The following is a 21,338-nucleotide window of genomic DNA, read 5'->3' as shown; positions in this document are numbered from 1 at the left end:
GTCACATTGCCTTGCCGGCTGCAATCTAGGCTGGAAAGTGCTCATATACCAAACTTGTCTTCCAGAACTTTTGTTGCCATAGCCTACATTACAATCTCTGACAACAGAGGGAAACATGAAGGACAATATTGTGCCCAGTGTCTGTTAAACAACTGCCAGTCACTCTTCCCCAAGGCCCGAAGCACACTGATACTGGCACAAAACGTTTGCCCGTCTCCCAAAGGACTCTGCTCTCTTGCAGGTCAGAGATGTCGATGCCAGCTGGCTTGCCATTTTGGAGTTTGCTGGCACACAGACTTGAGGAAACACCCAGAAATTTCATTCTGAAATAATACATAGCACTACCAAAAAAAAAAAATCACAGAATAGTGAGAAAAAGCAAGTGCGCCCCTCCCCCACTACAGGGGAATGAACTCAGCAATGCTTTACCACTGAGCTATATCCCCAGACCCTTTTTAAATTTTATTCTGAAACATGATCTCCCTAAATTACCAATACTGGCTTGGAACTTCCATCTCAGCCTCCCCTATAGCTGAAATTTCAGGCATGTGCCACACCTGGCTGAGTATGGGCTTTTATAGATATAATTATGTGTGTGTGCGTACACACTGGCACATGTATGCATTTTTTTTTTTTTTAAAGTAGGGGCACAGGAGAAAAGTTTTGAGAAAAAATATGGAAGAAATTGATGCTGGATGCTCTAAAGCTGTAAAATGTCTCATACAATCTAAGCCTAATGCATAATCTTTGAGACCAGGTCTCACTTGCTGAGGCTGGCCTCAAAATTGGGATCCTCCTGCCTCAGCCTCCTGAATAGCTGTGATGACAGCGTGTGTCACCATGTTTGGTCTAATGCAGGATTTTCATGGACAATTAGGAACACTTTCCAGTACTTAGTTTACCTGATACCCCGTCCCCATCTCCAAACCAAATGCAACACTATTACTGGTGTGAACGTCCCAGATGCTGAGATTTCAGAAAATAAAATTCACCTGTGTGATAACAATTAAAAACTATTTTTAAGCTTAAACTTAAGACCTTAATTTAGAATACATTTCTTTTTGCAAACAAATGAAATAACTAAGTTTTTTTCTTGGTAAATATGAACAGAACCTTAATATTTACTTTCTTCCATGCCTTGAACTTTCATCTCCTCTCTGAAATAATATTCAAGGAGAAAAAGTATAAAAAGGAGAATTATAATCAATTACTCAAACAATCTTAACTAATATTTTTACGTTTCTACTTTCTAGCTGTGTGGTCTTGAGAAAGTGAATTCACATCTCTAAAGCTCAGTTCTCTCAACTGAAAAATGGGTTAAAAGCAATGCCTACCACTAAGTTTTTGCTCTCTTGGTTTTCTTTCTTTTGTTTTTCAAAGGTAGTAGGAACTGAACCGTGGGGCATTCTACCACTGAGCTATATCTGTAACTCCTTTTCTAATTTTATTTTGACAAGGAGTCTGACCAAGTTGTGGAGTCTGGCCTCAAACTTGCAATCCTCCTGCCTTGGCCTCCAGAGTAGTTGGAATTACAGACATGCACCAAGGTCCTTGTCCACAGAGTTCTTGAGTATATTAAATGAGGTAAACATCTCTGTACATGTTAAGGGTTCAGGAAAGTAAATATATGGATTTTGGATCAGATTGGGATATACATTTAAAACAAGGACAACAGCCAACTATATGCTCAACGTCATATAATTATCAACTTGGAACTTAATGTTAGTATTCTAAAATAATTTGCTTACTAGAATTCAAGGCAAATGTTTTAAAAGGTTGTAACTATTTATTATACTAATTAAAGGAAGGGAAAAAAAAAAACCACAAGAGAACAGGTCCAACATACCGTCTTTTCCTTGGTATTTGTTTTCATTTGTTCTGACTGACTGCAGTTCCGTGCCATCTGGAGCCTAAACATAGAAAACAAGCCATTTAGTCATCTCCAACTCACAACCAGAGAAAATGGGATTGTAAATAATTCCGCTACTAACCTTTAGAATGCAAAAAATGTGCTCAGACTTGTAACAGTCTCAGTGGGGGAAAGGCACTATGGTTATGATCAGTAGGCAACTGTTCAATAACTATATGATTTCCCACAACCGTAGGCTGCAACAGTAAGTGCTCTGGGGAATACTGAAAATGTCGAGAATCCTCACCCTCAAAACATCACTATCCAGTTGAGGGGAGAAGACAAACATGCTAGTAATATCCATCAAGTAATGAGTGGAGAAGCAAATGTGGTCTATACATTCAAGTGATTATTATTTGGCCATAAAGAGAATGAAGTATCAATGTACATTTCAACATGGATGAAGCTTGAAACCAGTCACGAAAGACCATACATTTTACGATTCCATTTGTGTGCAATGTTCAGAATGAGCAAATCAGAGCTGGAAAGTAGCTAAGTATTTGCCTAAGATAGAGAAGGGGACTTGAAGAATACGTGCTAATGGGCCGGAGCTCTCTTTTGGAAATGATGAAAATGTGCTACAGTGGATTGTGGAGATGGTAGAAAAAAAAAAAAAAAAAACCTATGAACAGACCAAAAATCATTGAATTGTACACTTTCACTGGGTAAATTTTATGATATGTGAAATATATCTGAATAATGCAAAAACCAAAATGGAAGTAAAATTGAAATTCTCACGGGAAAAAAAGGTAAGTAACAAACGTGAGATAGATTAAAACCAAATCACCAAGTTGGCAATAAAAGCTAAAAGGAATCTCTTTCTGTCCAGGGGGGTTCCACCCCCAATAGTGGAACCCTCCAACGTTGATGGGCAAGGTCAAGCACAGCTGGATCCACTTGCCAGTCAAGGTGGTAAGACAGCATTTCTTCCTTTCCAGCTAAGCTTAGAAGGATCTTGAAGATGAGGAAGGGAAATCTAGATCAACTACCAAAGGGTCTATTTGAATGAATTATTTTTAAGATAATCATCCCATTGGATTCCATCTCTATAGTAGCCTTAGCAGTCCCTTACCACAATGTCACCTCACGGTATTAGTCACAGAGGACTCCCCTCCACATGTCTATAAAAAAAAAAAAAAAAAATACTAGGGCAGGTATATATATGCCATTGGTATACTACTAAGAGACATGTACTCCCAGGACAGAGACGGTGACTCGCACATCACGGGGGCACATGACACCACATTAGTTGGCTGCAGGCCAGGGCAATAACCTTCTCCTTCCCTCTGTCCGTGAGCCAGCAGAGGGCAGGCCCTCCATGACAGTGAACATTACAAGTGATTCTCATCTTGCACGTGAACGCATATTTTGGACTATGTGGTTGGAATTGTTTTCCTTAGCAATTGAAGATGGCAGTACAGATGGAATTCATTTCTATATTATATTTCCTAGTGTCAGCAAGGGCTTCATAGGAAAGCATTTAAAATGGAAGAGCTGAATACACACTGACTGGAGGACAGAAGATTTGCAAGTGGAGACAGCTGGTGCATGTTTGCTGGAGGGATGCAGAGCACATTTCTAATGGGTTGTGATGTTCAATTAAAGGGATGCCGTGGAAGTGGGTATATATTATTTTAATTTGCTTGTAATATTTCTCTCTTAATGAGTCCATCCGATGATACAATCCACCAATTACCTTGGACTCAAAACCATGTGGTTTAGACATTACCAGGAATTTGCTGAAAAAGGCTGCTTCTAAAACCAAGTAGCAACATCCTCTTGGAGACTGGCAGGAATCCCACCGTATGTATTTTGCTAGGTTCAGCTCTCGGCTCCCTCTCCCTTTTCACTTCCTCTTAGCTCCCTTAGGAGGGTCCTTTAATTGGGAAGAAAATGTCATGATACTATATTCCTCTGCCATTCATTATTCTATAGCTGGAAACCTAGTCCAGTCCTCCAATACTAGTGGATGTCCCAAATCATCACTGGCTGATAAGAGGTGCTTAACGTATACCAATGCGTGGAGCAATCTAGTGATCCTAGAATTCTTATAAATGACTGGTTTTGACCCACAATTGGCCATGCAAATAGAGTAGCAATCTGTAACTAGAAAGAATTTCTTGGAAGAATGCAATGTCTACAAAACAAGAAAATTTATATGTCAGAAAGACATCTTAAACATAAACCCTTCCATTTTTTATGAAAAAAAATTATAAAATTTTGCCAGGCATGGTGGTGCACACCTGTAATTCCAGTGGGTAGGGAGGCTGAGGTAGGAGGATCACAAGTTCAAAGCCAGTCTCAGCAATTCAGCAAGGTCCTAAGTAACTTAGCAAGACCCTGTCTCAAAATAAACTATAAAACCAGCTAGGGATGTGGCTCAATGGTTAAGTACACCTGGGTTCAATCCCCAGTACAAAAAAAAAAAAAAATTTTATTGCCCCTCCTTTAGAGTGTAAATAGAATCTCAGATTCAGAATGCTTAATATCAGAATCATGTATGGAAATGAAAATTTAGCAGGACAGAGAATGGTTAAAAGGATGTACTTCAGAGTTAGGCAAATTTGGGTATAGTACATACGGGACAATGAGCAAGTCACTTAAAGTCTATGAGCCTCAGCCATAGAATGGAAATGATAACACCTCACTTATAGACAGTTGTTGGATTAAATGAGATAAAGTGGGTAGAGCAGTGAGCAGCAAGTGTTATGGTCACTGTTACCATTACCATCCTTGCCCCAGAATCCTTTCATTTCCCCTATCAACCACCTCACTGTGTCTCCTAGGCTATTGGGGCCAGAATGCAAATCTACCATGACCCAGAAACACCATTTAGTTCAGAAGACATTTTTTTGGTAGTAAGACTTCCCTGATAAAAGAAAGAATAGTAATTTACATTCTGTGCTAGCTCCTTGCTTCCTCCTGGATGAATAAGTAACTTGCCAGCTGGCTACTTTGTTGGCACTGTTCTGGGTCACACAGGTCTGGTCCTTTTACCATACATTCCTTCTCTCATATTTCTTTATTCATCACTTCCCCAGCCTCTACCAGACTTCATCATCTTCCATTAATAAATCAATCACCTGGACAAGTATTTACTCAAATCTCCCATGTGCTGGGTACGGTGCTAAGTGCCAGCTACAAAGGCAGTGTTGTTCTGCATCTCGGGTCTCTACTTTGTAATTCAGCTGCCACTAGATCCCTCATATCTCACCTCTGTTCATCTTTAAGCGAGTCCGAAAACACCAGTTTTCCTGCAGGCACTAACAGATAAGGAAGACTCCTCTACCTCCTACTTCTCCATTGGTCCAGTTGCCTAGGTAGCTTCTCCAGGTACCCCATGTGGCACTGTGGTACATCTAATGTTCTGAGGATACCATCTTCCCCAAGAGGATTATCAGGCTGAATTTTGGTTTGCTTAGCTTTTTGCCGCATCAGCGTACCTTCAAGAAGGCAGGGATCAATGCTTTTGCTCACTACAAGGATGGAGCCTTGGTGCCTGCTATGTAAGTGCTCATTAAATCTGCAAGGCTTTGAATTAAATTGGACTGATCCACGTGAGACCAGGCATGTCATCTGTTCACTTAAATCAGAAAAAGAAAACTTACTTTTTCTTTGGACTCTCTCTGTTGAGCGAATATGTCTCTGACGTCAGGAATGTGGTGCTGTTTGTTTTTCTTCCTCAAGGTTTGGGAGACCGTCTCTACCCGTTTTTGAACAGCTGCTGCCTGGGTCCGGGTCAGTGTGGATAAAAACACCATGCTGTCTTGGGGGTCCTCGGCAGAGTCTCCAAACAGATTGGACAGACCAGCCTCTTTGAGCCACTCTTCTTCCAATTCTCCCTCTAAGACAGTGGGGGAAACTGGGTTTTAAATCACAAACTATAAGAACTTTCATATTTTTTAAGCTGCTAAAAATTCTTGCTGAAACTCTTCTATTGTAACCCAACCGCGGTGCTAAGAATCATTATCAGAAACTTGGACAACTGCCATCCACTCTGGCCATAGCGATATCAAATTTTAGGTCGATTTCCTATCTACTCAATTAAAAATTTTTTAATGACTTCACATGTAATTAACCTCTACAACTTCCCTGCAGATTTAGAGAGAATGATAGTGTTCCCCTTCTAGAGATGGGCAAGCAAGGCAAAGATAACTTACTTCCATCAAATTACAGAGAGAAGTTGGTGCTGGGAATATACATTCAAGCCTGGTTTCTTGGCTTAGATTCAGCATATCATGGACAGCAAGGCTAATTTATGTAATGGCTTGCTTTTTTTCTCTTCACTGTAGCTGATGAATGTGGCAAAATAGAACAGAGCATCTGGACATTGGGAACTATTCAATTTCAAATTAATCTTTCTAATCCCAAATCAGCACAACAGATTAGGTTGCTTTTTACATTTTTTTTTTAAAGATCCTATTTTCAACAAAAAAGAATTTATATAAAGAAACTAATAACTGAATCAATTCAAAACACCAAAAGCAGGAAGTAAACTAAATTCTATCAGTCCTCCACATCTGCAGAGACTGGATCTGATGATTCAACCCAACTCATGATGTCAATATTTTTTAAACATTCTACCTGTACTGAACATGTACACACTCTTTTCTTGTCATTATTCCCTAAACAATAGAGTATTAATGATTATTTATATAGCATTTACATTGTATTATGTATTATAAGTAGTCTAGAAATGATTTAAAGCATACAGGAGGATGATGTAAGCCAATGCTTATATCATTGATATAATCATCTGATATAAAGGTTTGGCATTTATGGAGTTTGGAATCTATAGATCCCACATCTGGAAACAATCCCCCATGGATATCAAAGGCTGACTATATTGTTAACAATCTAATGAAAAGTATACATAAATAGAAGGACTTCATGGTGGCACACACCCGAAATTCCAGCTCTGCAGGAGGCTAAGGCAGGAGAATTGCAAGTTCTAGCCAGCCTCAGCAACTTTTCTTATCTGCAAAATAAATTTCAGCCATCCCAGCTACCTCATAACCAGTCGAGGAACGTTGCATGTGAAGAGCTTAGCAAAGCACTATTATAGACTGTGTCGCCTGATAGCACTGACTGGCACTGTCTATTCTTCTACACTGCATACATTCTGTGAGGGCAGAAATCAAGTATTAATTACCCTGCACATAATGAAGTGCAAGGCACTGTGTGTACGCTACATTAAAAACTACTAGGGGGCTGGAGGTGTAGCTCAGTGGCAGAGTGCACACTTAGCATGCCTGAAGCCCTCAGTTCAATCCTCAGCACTGCAAGAAAAAATGAAAAACTACTTAATGACATAAAATCAACCATTATTACTAATTCTGTTCAGGTAAAACTTGTCAGAGATGTATAAAACCAAATTACTAGAATTAAAAAAAAGAAAAAGACATTGCCCTGACATGGAAAACATTATTACTATAGAGTATATTTTATTTCATTAAGAAGCAGAAGTAGACAGGGCACAGTGGCACATGCCTGTAATTCTAGCAACTCAAGAGACTGAGGCAGGATGATCACAAGTTCAAGGCCGATGTTGGCAACTTAACAAGACCCTGTCCCAAAATAAAAAGGGGCTCAGGGTGGTGGGTGTAGCTCAGTGGTAAAGTGCCCTTGCATCATTCAATCCCAGTACATAAAAAAAAAAAAAAAAAAAAGTAAAACTCAATTTAAAGTCTAAAAAAAGGTGTGGACATGTAGAACCATCCCCAATCTTCCTTTATCGTTTTGGTAGTGGGGGTTGAATGCTTGAACCCAGGATGCTCTACTACTGAGCTATATCCCCAATCATTTAATTCTGATTGAGTCTTGCTATGTGGTGGAGGGTCTCACTAAATTGCTGAGGCTGGCCTCTTACAATTCTCCTGCTTCAGCCTCCCGAGTTGCTGGGATCACAGACATGTGTCAATCTTCTTGACCGTCAAATTGACAAAATCATGTATGAATCTAATTTAAGTCTGGGGAACTAAGAAACAACTGATGTCACCTGTGGATCTGGCTTCAGTGCTGTTTTCTCTAGCTATGTCCTCATTCAACAAACCACCTGTGTGCTGCTTCCATCTTGAATTATTGAGACAGAAATGTTGAGAAACAATATTATCACAAATAAGTCTGGCTTTACTGGGGAAGAATGAGAGAAAAATGAATGAGAAACCAAGGAATGAGTTGCTTATAATTTTATTTTATAAATTAATAAATATTGGGCTAGAGTTGTGGCTCAGTGAAAGAGTGCTTGCCTGGCATGTGTGAGGCCCTGGGTTTGATCCTTAGCACCACATAATAAACAAATTAAAAAAAGGCATTCTGCCCAAACACAACTACAATAAATAAATATATTGTTAATTTTTAAAAAAGAAATATTAAATTTAAAAAAATCCCCAATTAAAAAAAGTCATGAGATTTTTCTAAGCAATGTTGTAACAAGGAAGAAAAATCTTATATTGATTTTTCTATATAACTCAATCTAAAGTCATTTAGTTAAGTAGCCACTCCATTGAGAAGGAAGTCGCTTATTAGTGAATGAAGAGGCACTCATTAACTTTTACCTTTTTGGCATTTTTATATCAACGGACACACCAAAACATATTACAAATTTATGGATTGCATAAAAGGAAAGCTAATACAACAGAAGCCAAAAATTGGGTATCAAAAACTTGGCGACTGCTTAAATTTAAGAGATTAAAGAAATGGTGTGAAATTAAAGGAAAAAATAAGTATTACATGTTTCTCCCAGAATTATCAAGTTCATTAGCGAAGCATGTGGAAAAATCTGGCTGGGAAGAGACTTGAGTAAAATTAAGGGCCAACAGAAGAAAAAAGCAACTATGGACGATAACAATGGTAAAGCCATCTTCCACTGTCTAAATCTGTGTCCTTAGATCAGCTGGCTAAACCTGTGGCACTGCATCCTATCTGGCATGCTGTACTTTGAATGATAAAATGACCAAAATTACAATAGGTCTGAAAACCACACACAAGAGTTCTTCATGTAAAATTTTCTTACAGAAGCAACTTGGCTGGAAACAAGATAAGTATCCTCAATCATGTGAAAGGCTACCAGGCGCAAATAGGAGAATGTGTCCTGTTCTTCCCAAAGGCAGAAAAAACAATAGCAGTACAAGTTAGAAAAAAGCAAACTATAAAACAACAAAATAAAGATCAAAACAAATCATGCAGACTAACCACTGGAAAAACAGTAACACTGCAAAGCCACAAGCTTTCCATCACCATCTACACTTCCTAGAGATCCAATAACCAGGCAGCTGGCATCTTACAGAAGGATCTCAGCTTCAAAAATCAAACCTATCCCAAAAAGTCTATGACACAGTCCACTCAGCCAACAAGAACCTAGCCATAGCTACAACTAAGGGAATTTGCTCATGCCACTTGTATCTGGCAGCTGCACCCATAAGCCTGCTACAAACAAGTAATTAACAAGTTGAAAGGCAACTATCAATTTCATTTTCTGGTTGTTCTACTCTTCCTTTCCATGCATTGACTCTCTATGAATAAGCAATAAGAATTTTATTTATTTAACTGTTACCATCAGGCTCTTTGACAACAACCACCTCTTGGTTGTCTTGTCTGTTTTCACGAGATCTCTTGATGTTTTCCAGTTCTGTCCAATAGTCCTCCATAGATAGTTCATCCAAGGAATCCTGGGAACTTGATCGATCAAATGGAGGCTTCTCCGTAACTTTAGTGGTGCTGTTCTGGTTTATGGTATACTGGCCATGTCTCTGGCTATAAATTCAAAAGAAAACATGGTTCATTTTAGTACATAAGGAAGTATTAGGATTTTCAAAACATAGTACTGAGTTGGAGAATTTGGAAACTTCTTAAGTTTCCCCTTAATAAAACAAAGGAGATATATATACTTTGAAACTGTTTATTTTGGGGTGTTTATTTTTTGATTATATAATATGCTCCCAGAATGAACAGTTTCACACTCTCCAAAACAGTACAGTGAGGGACAAGAGCAGCAGGGTGAATTACCTGCCCATTTACATTATACTTAAATTATTTTAAGACTCATTAAAATTTGGAACTTTGTTTTTAAAAAACAGCAGCATGAATCTTGATTGCAGGCTATAAATAAATAAAATTGGAAATTTTATGTGCTATTTATCACTTACATTTATAAAACAGCTCTTACATGGCAAATATATGCAACCAATGAATAAAGTACTATTTAAATTTCCATTTTATTTTTGGAACTGAAATATAAATAGGATGATGTATTAGTTTGCTGTTATACTCTACTACAGAAAGCAACTTTAAATCTTTGCTTGTAAATGTACCCATGACATACATAATTAATAATTTTAAAATGTGGTTAAAAACTCTTTTATTAGCAATTCTGAGTAGTTTGGAATTACCCTAAGCATTGATTTTAGATACTATCCAGGAAGAAAAGGATAAAATGAATGAGAGCATTTTCATGACTTCAATGTACTCTTCCTTTATAATCCAATCATAGAAATCAATCATAGAGATGAATTAAAGGACCTTATCATAAACCATATGTGATAGAAATTTGAAATTTTTGATTATTTAAATATAGAGAAAAATAGCACCTAATTACCTAAAAGAAGAAAATTTTCAGCTATGGTGTCTTTCCTTTATAGTCAATATATTTCTTTAAATAGTACAATTTGAATGGAGACAAGCGGTGAAAAGTATTTTTTTACGATTCTAATTTCAAATTGTTCTTTTATTTCCCAAGGACTTTTAGGAAGTAACACTTTGTTAGGTTGGTTCTACTTCCAGTACATACTGAAAGTCAAGATAAATAAATATAAAATTATTTAATAATGTGTGAATAGTCTTACATTTCAACTGGCCTTTCCAATAATTATTTAAAAGAGTAGGATTTTAACACTACATGAGGTAGAGGGTCACTAAACTCTGGGTTAATCCATCTAGCAGTTTAATTCCAACTCGTTTGCTAGGAAAAAAAAAAAAAAAAAAAATCAAAGAACTTAATTGCCTATTGCTGCAAATAAATGTAGCACAACTGGGTAGTTGGCTGTACCATGCTTTATTTATTCCCTTAAACCTGATTCCTTATGCCTTAAGTACTTTATTAATGCAGCTTTCATGAATGAATAAACACTCACTATAATCACTCCCTGGTAGCAATCTCCGGTGATGATGGGTGGACATCAGGACCAAGGCCAAGAAGAGTAAATCTGGACAAGTTTGTGAATCTCTTTCCTCAGTCCTCTATTGTCCATTGTTTGCCTCTTCCATCCCTTAATTCAAGGGGTACTTCCTCCCTGGCCCCCAGCTTCCTGTTTACTTCAGTGTATTCCACCCTGGTCCCCATGAATGGACCAATGGTTGCTGTATAACTTTCTTTTTCTAATGGTGGTACTGGGGAGTGAATCCAAGGGCACTCAACCACTGAGCCACATCCCCAGCCTTTGTATTTTATTTAGAGACAGGGCCTCACTAGTTGCTGAGACTGGCTTTGAACTCCTGCCGTAGCCTCTGGAGCTGCTGGGATTACAGGCATGCACCACCATGCCCAGCATAACTAATATTTTTATTTCAGGGTGTTCAATCCTGAATCAAATTAACATGTGAATAAGAAAGTTACCCTCTCTAAAAATGACTTGTTTTTCCCCAGGATCAGCAGCTCAATTTATCTGTGGTTCATAGTTCTTAATCCTACCTTACCAGGATAACTAAAGCTAATTTGCAGAATGCCTGTCAAATTCAATTTTTTTTTCTGTTGTGTCAAATATGCATGCCTTATCCTTGTTTTTATTTTATCTCACATTATAATGCAAGACTGGCTACCTTATTCCTATTCCCTACTCGTACCCACTAGGGCTCCCATGAGAGATCACAATAAGTATTGGGAACTATGTGAAATATAATGCCGAATAATTTGGTTTATCTTCTCACAGGAAAGAGGTGCAGTTGAACTAGAAGTACATTAAGGCTTCATTGCTGAAGGAATGTGTTTATTCTGGCAAGAAATTTCCAGTAAATTTCCATTAAGATAGCATATGTAGAAAAATGCAGAAACACCAAGTAACAGCATTGTTACGTAAATATACCCTCTCTATGGACCCTGCTTTCAAAACATGCATAAAGCAGAAGACTTACAGCTTAGTACTGATGAACGGACTCAGTATTTTGACTTTAGATTCAGAAGCCGAATAGGTGTGTGATAATCTGAAAATACTGAGTCATAGATTTTTTTTCTTCTTCCCATCTCCCCCTTTTGGATCCCTGGTAAATACTGCAAGGACATATTTTCAATTTTATATACTAGGAGATGAAAAATGGGGAGGAGAAAAACATTCAGGAACAGATTACTCTCCTTGCTCAACCTAACATGTATTTTTAAATTTCTCTCAAAATGCAAGTGAATATTCTTTCAATTTACATCAATTAACATGCAGAATCACTTTATTTTTCTTCTTAGAATATACTTTTGGTACTACAGCAATGGCTAAAAGTCTGGAACCTTCTTACTGTCCTGGTAAGTGGCCAATTAACCGATTTCCTCTTTTCTGTTTAAGAGTATGCTATTTGATACCGTGCTCGTTCTGAAAATTCGGTTCAAAAACATAAAGCAACATCTGCTAGATGTAATGAAGTGCAAAGCAGAAATATTTTATATTTCCAAAAGATCCCAGCCAACACATGGTTCTGAAATCAAAGACGCACGGTTTATACCACAGGCAACTACAAATTACCCCACCTGACTGGCTGGCAAGCAACTGTTCCAAGGTCCTCCCCCTCCGGCTCCCTTCCCAATCCTGTGCACTGGTTGTCCCATGCCACGCTTCAAGAACCTGCGCATTTCCTGCCTTCTAAACTATCATGATGGAACTGGATGTGTCCTCTGAAAAAGGCTGCCATGTTGCTCTACTAAGATCTGCTTCCAGGTTGCCTGTGCGAGTTACACTCTTCCCAACACAGCATCACGCTGTCACTTTGCTTTTTTTTTGTGGGCACGAACATCACCATCTTCCTGGAATTTTTTTCTTTTTTCCAGCTTGCCAGCATGTGCTTCATGCCATGTTTCTTCTTCAAAATTAAGGCTCTGTTTTGTTGTGGTCTTATTTTTCAGTTTGCATTACTGGGGATGGAACTACCACTGAGCTACATCCCCAGCCCTTTTTACTTTTGAGACAGGGTCTTGCTAAGTTGCTGAGGCTGGCCTCAAACTTGCATCCTCTAGCCTCTGCCTCTTCAGTCACTGGGATTACAGGTGTGCACCACCCTAATCCAGCTTGTTTTGTTATATTTTCCCCAGGTATAGTTATGTCATTTTCCTAAGATAATTTTTCTAGCCGGTCAAGAATTTCAAAGTTATTGATATCAGAGGGTTTATTTTGTCAGAATATGAAACTATCTGACATCATGTGTCCTCCACAAGGAGGTGAGGTAGCCACCTCTTACAACATGGTATACTGAAAGGTCACAATCTGACTGATGATTCTTTCTGATATTTGATATAGTCAGTAAAGAAATGAAAAAAAAATATATATATGAAACCAGGAGACCTAAGAACCAAATGATTCCTGCTCTGTTTGACCATCTCTGTAATCTGATAGTTCACAACTTCTCTACTCCTCAATTTTCTATCTATGAAATGGGAAGATTAACAATAGCCTTGAGGGCTGGGGGCCTAGCAGGAGGTTCTGGGTTCAATTCCTAGCGTACACACACACACACACACACACACACACACAATCTATATATCCTTAATTCCTACTGACCTGCCAAGAGGTCACATATAGTAGTATCCCTGCCAACCCTAGTGCTGTTAACTATATATAACTGTCTATCCCACAATTTTGTTTTTGGATTTTTTTTTTTTGGGGGGCGGGGGGTGCATACCAGGCCTTGAACCCAGGGCCCAATACATACTGAGCACAAACTCAGTCACTGAGCCACAGCCACAGCCACAGCCTCCTGTAATCCCTCCAACACAGTACTGAGGTCACCTTTGCCTTCTTCTAAGGTTCAGAGAGATCCCTTCCCCTACGGGGCCATTCTTGAATTTTTTCTCTCAAAACCCCTTTGTACACTCAAAAATTTTCAAGAACCTCCCAAAAGCTTTTGTTCTGTAGGCTATGTCTGTGGATATTTACAGTATTAGATAATAAAACTGAAAATACTGTTTGATAATAAACATCTTAACATGAATAACTTTTTTCAAAAAAAAAAAAAAACTATGTTATGATTTAGATGTGGTATCACCCAAAAGCTCATGTGAGAGACAACGCGAGAAGGTTCAGAGGAGAAATGGTTGGGTTATAAGAGTCTTACCCCAATGAGTGAATTAATCCTCTGATAGGGATTTAATTGAGTGGTAACTAAAGTGGCAGGGCGTGGCTGGAGGAGGTGGGAACTGGGTGTGGCTTTGGGGTATATATTTGTATCTGGAGAGTGGAGTCTCTCTCTCTCTCTGCTTCCTGATCATCATGACATGAGCTGCTTCCATCTGCCATACACTTCTACCATGATGTCCCACCTCACCTCAAGCCCCAAAGAATAGAGTCTGCTTTCTATGGATTGAGACCTCTGAAACATCAGCCCCTAAATAAACTTTTCCTCCTCCACTGTTGTTCTGGTTGGGTCCTTTCAATCGCAGCAGCGAAAAAGCTGAGTAAAACCCTCTGCATTTTCCAAACAAAAAATAGATGAGTAGCATATCTTTTGAGACTGTCTTTAAGGTCCAGCTTAATAGAAGGCATCTGGATTCTCACATCTCACATCTGCTTCTGCATTCATCACTTATAATACTGCACATCACAAAGCCTCTCTATATTCTCAGGAGAGAACAGTGAAAGTGGCAAATAATCAACAATTTTGAACTCCCAGACCACTGAAAACGTTCTGAGACCCCCCCCCCCGATGTCCTGTACCATACTTCGAAAAGTGCTCTATAAGATTTCTCAAGAATATTAACTAATGGATATGAGAAGGCACTTTTTAATTCTGTGCTGAGCACACCAGAAAGCCCAACTGAAAGAAACAGGCATGCTTTCCTGGTGACTCTTGACCTAGTTCTTTGTTTATTTTAGTTTAGTTTTTCAGGCTTTCATAAAAACTGGGACTCATTCCAATGATATATCCATGCTGCCTTTATACTACAATGACAAAAAATAAAAACATTATTTCGAAAGGCCTGCCTGGCCAATGTTTTTAATCATTTGCTTGTGTTCACCAGGCATAAAGGGGGAGCAGTTTCCCACTTTGGCCACTGTGCTTCAAGATGGGTATTCCCTTAATGCTCCCTTGACATCCATGCCCTCTGCCTAAAACCACCTTTGGGCAGATTTATTTGTAACTAGGATGTGTCTTTGAATTCATATTTAACTATCAGGTCCAATTTCCACTTGGCGTACCCAACCCTACTGGTGTTCAGAAACAATACCCTAAAGTATGGTTTCTTCAGCATGCTAAGCACTTTTGAATTAAAGGAAATTGAAAGGCTTTAGGAGCTGCCTCTGGAGTAAGGAATTTTTAGCCTTGTATTTTTCCTTCAAAGCAGAGGGACTCTCTGACGTTCCTCTAACTTAAGTTTCCTTATCTGACTTCTTTCAAAAGATGGGCAACTACGTTAAGCCCCCTTCTTAGGAATCTAATCAAATTACCAGGAAAGAGTAAGGACTAGAAAGGATTAAAAGCCCTTACCTGGGAGACTTTACCTGTATGACAGCTTTATTCACAGTAAAGTTCTGCCCTCTACCTGATTTGTGCACCTCCCCCCAGCTGAGAGGACTTTGTCCCAGACCATGGTCCACTCTTTACAGTTCATTTACTCATTTATCAAAAAAAAAAAAACAAAAAAACTACACCCTCTAAAAGTGCCGATAGTCTCCTCCAAGACCCACTGTGACACTTAACATCCAGTCTCCTTATTCCATCCCTTCCAGAGATATTTTTGTAGTCCAAGTCTGTTTTCATTTGAAGTGCTCTGATGTGGGGCCTGAGTTTTGTCCTTTGTTTTCTTAGAAGATCAGCTTAAAAAAAAAAAAAAAAAAGAACCAGCTACACTTTCTATCATATTTTTTATCCTATCTTTATTTCCCTGAAGGAAAAGAAGTAATTGGATTGGGCGATTTAAGACAAAATAAGGTTTATTTTTGTTTTCGTATAATTTGAGGGTGGGGGCAATTCTTACTCAGATTATTACTTATCAGTCTTACTGACTAAGCATATTTTAGATAAAGTCATATTTATTAAAACTTAAACTTTTTAGAATTGTATCAGATCTTAGAAACATAAACCTACCCTATCATATGGTGTAATGAGGTCCCCAAAACTGACCAGCAAAGGGATGCTAGAATCAAGATTTGCAGTCTTTTTCATCGTCAGTGGTTACTTTATTATACCAGACAGAAGGATATAATTTGCTTTGTTCTCATTATATGCATCCATCTTTCTGAGTTTATATTGCACATAGCTGGGCCAAATGTGTTCCTGTTGACAGTCTATAATTAGCATTTTTAAGTGACATTATGCTTACCAAGAGAAAATACATTGAAGAAATGCATTTAAAAATTAAACCATTCCTTTTGAGCAAGCATGAGAACCCTTTTGCAAGGCATTAAAACACGGTTGGTGTCATGCTGGGACATGACTTCAAATATAACCGGTTTAAAAAAATAAAACCAAAATCTTTGTTTTGCAAAAGTTTAAAATTTTTATAATGTTTTAAAATTTTCTCTTCATCTACATTATTTCTATGTGTAAAAAAATAGCTTTTCAGATGTAGTTTCCCTTTCACTGCAATAGTGACATTAAAGAGGTAATCACTACATGGTGCTTGGTAAAGCTATTAATACTGTGTAATGGCCCTGTCCATCAGAATACACTCAATTTAAATGACTGTGAAGAGTTGCTGCCTATGAATGACCCAAGTCATTTTTCCCCCCTTTGGAAGTGAATGTCTACTATTGTTTAGCTGAAAGCAATAATTTTTATAAGTGGCTCTGACATTCATGAAGAAAGAACACCGCAGATGCCTGAAGGCAGTAAGAAGTTGATTAGAAAGCAATGCCACATTGCCCCCTCCCTGTATCCAAGGGCCATCAGAACTCAGGGAAAGGGTTCCTTATCTCTTGTATCTGACCCTCTAGCCATAGTTTTTTAAGGACCTACTAAGTTAATTTTCAAATTTCATTTAAACGAATTACATTTATGTTTTGCATATCTTACCCTTTCCATTTGAGGGAAAACCCAAAATTGACTCATTTCTTTCAGCTTTCTTTTTCTTAAACAAAAGTGACTCAACATCGGAGTACAGGACTTCGTAGTTTTTCAGCGAGTCCACCCACTTTTGACAAGAGTAGAACAATGAGCAAATGAATTGGTTGTTGTCTATTTACATAATATTCCCCAAGCAAAACTGAAAAAAAAAAAAAAAAAAAGCCCATTGGTAACATACTGTTGAGAGCTAGCTTTGAAAACCTGGCTTTCTCACTTTATGGAAAAATAGAGCAAAACCAATGCCTGTGATTTTCATTGGTGTGTTCTCCATACTTCAATATCCCTAAAAGAACAGACAGACAGCAACCTCCAGGAGGGAAGGCAGAGACAAAGGATGTGGGAAAGGCAGCAGGAAAAGCTGCAAATATCCCCATCCTCTGTAGGTACCAAGTAGGGAACACAGAAGGGCAGAGTGTCACTGGCCACCCTACATAGGTCTTTATTGTTTTAAAGAGCTGGTTCTGGGTGAAGGGGATCTTCTCTGTGTCTCATCTCCCCTAAATTCTCTCAGAAGGTAGTTCTTCCTCCTCAAAACGAGGCACAACTCAGAACCAGCCAAGTGGGACTCAGAACTCCCATGGGTTCTTAATGTCAACGTCATCTTCCCAGACAAGCACAATGGAATCTACAGTGGGATTTTGACATGAGGGTTAGGATCTGGAGACACTGGTTCAAAGCACATTCACTTCACTCATCTGTCACTATGATTTGTTTCCACCTGACAATCTGAACCTGCTGTCCTTTCTCCAGAACTCCTTCTTCCTCTTGTACTGGCCAGCTGTACAGCCAGCTGGAAAGTAAATATCAGTAGCTACTTTGAATTCTCACATACGCAATTGCTTATCATGGTACTTTTCTCTATGGTGGTTGGAATAAACTCATTGCTACAGACTTCCCACATCCCGCGCTACGATGGTCTGCTCACAACAATTTCTACCACTAAACTACATGTTCCTTGGATCAGGAATCCATTGTTGTTTTTCATCTAGGTATTCCTAGATTCCAGCAAACTGCCTGCCACAGCAGATGACTATGAAATATTCAATTTTTAATTATTGAATTGTTGCTGCTTCTGAAACACCTTTTTTTTTTTTTTTTTTTAGTTAATTGTACAAAACCACAAAGAAATAGAGATATTAAAAGTAGCCAGTAAAGAAATCAGCAATCAAGAAACCCTAACACTGGGCTGGGGTTGTGACTCAGTGATAGAATACTTGCCTAGCATGCACAAGGCACTGGGTTTGAACCTCAGCACGGCATTAAATAAATAAATAAATAAATAAATAAAGTTATTGTGTCCATCTACAACTAAAAAATAATAAAAGAAACCCCAATATTAATAAGGAAACTGTTCTATTATCTGACTCTAGGATAGTTAGTCTGAAAGTAGGCTCCTTAAAGGGAGCAGATAAAGGGTTGGTTTCATACCAGAATGTAATTAAGTCACAAACAAGCTTTCTGCATTAAGCACATGTTCTAATGTCCTATTCTGTCACCCAAATCTCTAGAAGAAACCTTTATTGAATACCTTGCTCTACATTGGGCACCTTATCAGGACCTCTATTCAACCAAGTTCTTCAAACCTCCACTATGAGGTGGATGATACAGGACACCACACCAGATACAGGTGGAATTTTCAGCTCCTCCCTGAACCAGCAGCCTGAAAACTCTCCATCATAGGCTTCCCCGTAGTGACCCTGCTTTAGCACAGTCCTAACATTCCTGGGCCCCCGCTGTGGCTCACCACTCCTTCCCCACTAAGAATTTCACCATTTGAGGTCACTCCATAGCCCCTTGCTATGGTCTTAATGTTTTCACATGTTGAAATTACTAGGTGCTGGGGACTTTTTGGAAAAGGGGTGGTAGTAGGTAGCTGAGGTCTTTTAGGGTCCTCAAATGAGGCATCAGACAGCTGCCTGGCCTGTTCTACCATGTGAGGACCAGAAAGAAGGCACAATCTATTAGAAAGTCCTCACCAGACATGGAATCTGCCAGTGTCTAGATCTTGGACTTTTTAGCATTCAGAACAAGAAATAATTTTGTTTACAAGCAACCCAGTTTATGGCTGTTTGTTTTAAAGGCACAAATGTACTAAAAGATTTTTCCTAGGCTCCTCCTGTCTCCCCTCATCTGTCTCTCCCCAGCCCCCTGCGTTTGCCTGAAGTCTATCACTGCTCTCATAAAAACTGTCCTTTCTTGAGATGAAGCCAGGCTTCCTCGAAATTCCAGGATTTGGCTCTTGTTTCCCAAAAGTCATGTGGCTTTAAAAGTAGTTATCAGCATCCAAATTCTTGTCAAACTTTTATTCATTTATTTTTATCGTGCTTGGGGAAAAAAAAATTTTTTTTTTTTTTTAACTTTTCAGTTCAAAGTTTATCTCCTGTTTTCTTTCTAAGAAATCTACCAAGTACTCAATATATCTTCAGAGGGGAAATGAGGAAGGAATTCATATTGAAGACCAAAGATCTTTCCACCTACAAACTTTCTCAAACTCAATCTGAAGTCCCCTATCATTACTCCTGTTAACTTGTAATTTCATCATTATAGTTTGTCAAGAGGACTTAAAAATAGATTAACAGATAAATTCACACCAATTTATCTTGGTAAATTTATTTACCAAAGTGTAAATTCCCTCAAGACTAGTAATATATATACTTCAAGATCTGGGGTCCAGCAACTTGTGAAGCTAAGGCAGGAGGATCCCAAGTTCAAGGGTAGGCTGGACAATTTAGCAAGACCTTGTAGCTTGGAGGTCAAGCACCTGCCCAGCATGAAGGAGCTCTGAGTTCCATCCCAAGCAAGCCTCCCCCAACCCTGAAAAAAAATCTGGGACACAGGAAATGTATTTATATGTGAGCCAGGAATTTTCATTCTGAATGGTAACTACAGAGATACATAAAAATGTGTGTACACAGGTTTTTGGTGTTTTTGTGGTGCTAGAGATTTGACCCAGGCCCTCATAAATACTAGCAAGCACTCTACCACGAAGTTTTAATCCCTGTCCTTAAATCATGATATTCTAATACCACCTCTCCAGGTCATAAAGGCTGATATAGACTCGAAATGCTTGCTCTAAATACTGACGAAATATTGGTTGATATAACAAAATTACAAAGAATATTTTAAAATGTAATGTTAAAATTGTACTAAACATAATATTATTGGTTTTACTTATTTCCTATGGGCAAATCTCTTGTCCTTCCAAAGTCCTTTTACACACATATTAACATCAACTTTATATGCTGATAAAAAAGAGACATGAGGCAAAGGTAGATTTAAAGAAAAAGAAAAGCTTTCACTAAAGGTAAATAGATGAGTATACTGTCAAAGAGACTAGGGTCTTATTTACCTTTTCTTCATTCTTCATGATGGGCTCTTACAAGAGAGTGGAGAAATCACCTTATTTCTCAGCAAGGATACAAGGGTATAAAGCCAATGTTAAATGGTTAACAAGAAAATGTTAAAAGTGAAAGGGTATCGGTGTATTTATGTTAGATGATAAAAGGGGAGAGGCTACATGTCAATACTGGTGAAAGGTAAAACTAGAATTATTAAAAATGCCACCAATAGTGCAGCACACATCTAGATAGGAAAAAAGAAAGCTGCTTTCAGTAAGCTGCAGTGAGTGAGCGTGAGTGTGTGTATGTGTGTGTGAGTGTGTGGGTGTCTGGGGTTTTTGTATGCCAAGTGCTAAAAGTTAGCTCTATTATGGAGATGAAAGAGGTAAAAGAAAACTTTCAGCTAATCTAAAATTCTAGCCAACCTTAGAGATAATTCAGCCATAATGTTTCCCACTAAATGTCTTCAGCAGTCAGTCACAAAGTAGATTATGTAAATATTACAAGATAATTGTCCCTTTTTAAACAAGATTAATAGGAGAAAAAAAATTGAGATGTACTAAATTTAATTATAAGGGCCAAAGGATGGAAAGGAGGAGAGATGGGGAAGATCATCAATTAATAGCTTCAGCTGAAAACAACAGACCACTTCACCTTCTGAATCTAGGTTAAAACCTTAACTCAAATCCACCACCACCTGCCAGGCATATGACACATTACTTGCAGCCCCAGCCACCAGAAGTAACAATCACCTCCTATCTGGAAGCTTTCCCTCCTCCTGTTAGCCCACCCCTCTTGTCTATGGCCAATGTAGGTTCAATGGGAACAACTTGTGC

General features: G+C 38.5%; 1 protein-coding gene across 3 annotated transcripts in view; it reads right to left on the bottom strand.

The window, feature by feature from the left end:
* ARHGAP18 (Rho GTPase activating protein 18) overlaps positions 1 to 21,338 on the bottom strand; it is a 122,309-nt gene that overhangs the window by 47,591 nt on the left and 53,380 nt on the right. For all 3 annotated transcript variants that reach the window (XM_079148194.1, XM_079148192.1, XM_079148193.1), the window contains exons 2-4: positions 9,465 to 9,664; positions 5,518 to 5,753; positions 1,847 to 1,910 (exon numbers count right to left, since the gene is read on the bottom strand). In XM_079148194.1, the coding sequence (XP_079004320.1) occupies positions 1,847 to 1,910; positions 5,518 to 5,753; positions 9,465 to 9,664 (500 nt within the window). The remainder of the gene's footprint in view (positions 1 to 1,846; positions 1,911 to 5,517; positions 5,754 to 9,464; positions 9,665 to 21,338) is intronic.

This window comes from Sciurus vulgaris, assembly GCF_902686455.1.
Source record: "Sciurus vulgaris genome assembly, chromosome: 7".
Classification (NCBI taxonomy): domain Eukaryota; kingdom Metazoa; phylum Chordata; class Mammalia; order Rodentia; family Sciuridae; genus Sciurus; species Sciurus vulgaris.
Note: the sequence above shows the minus strand (reverse complement) of the source record. Positions and strands in the feature narration are given on the sequence as shown.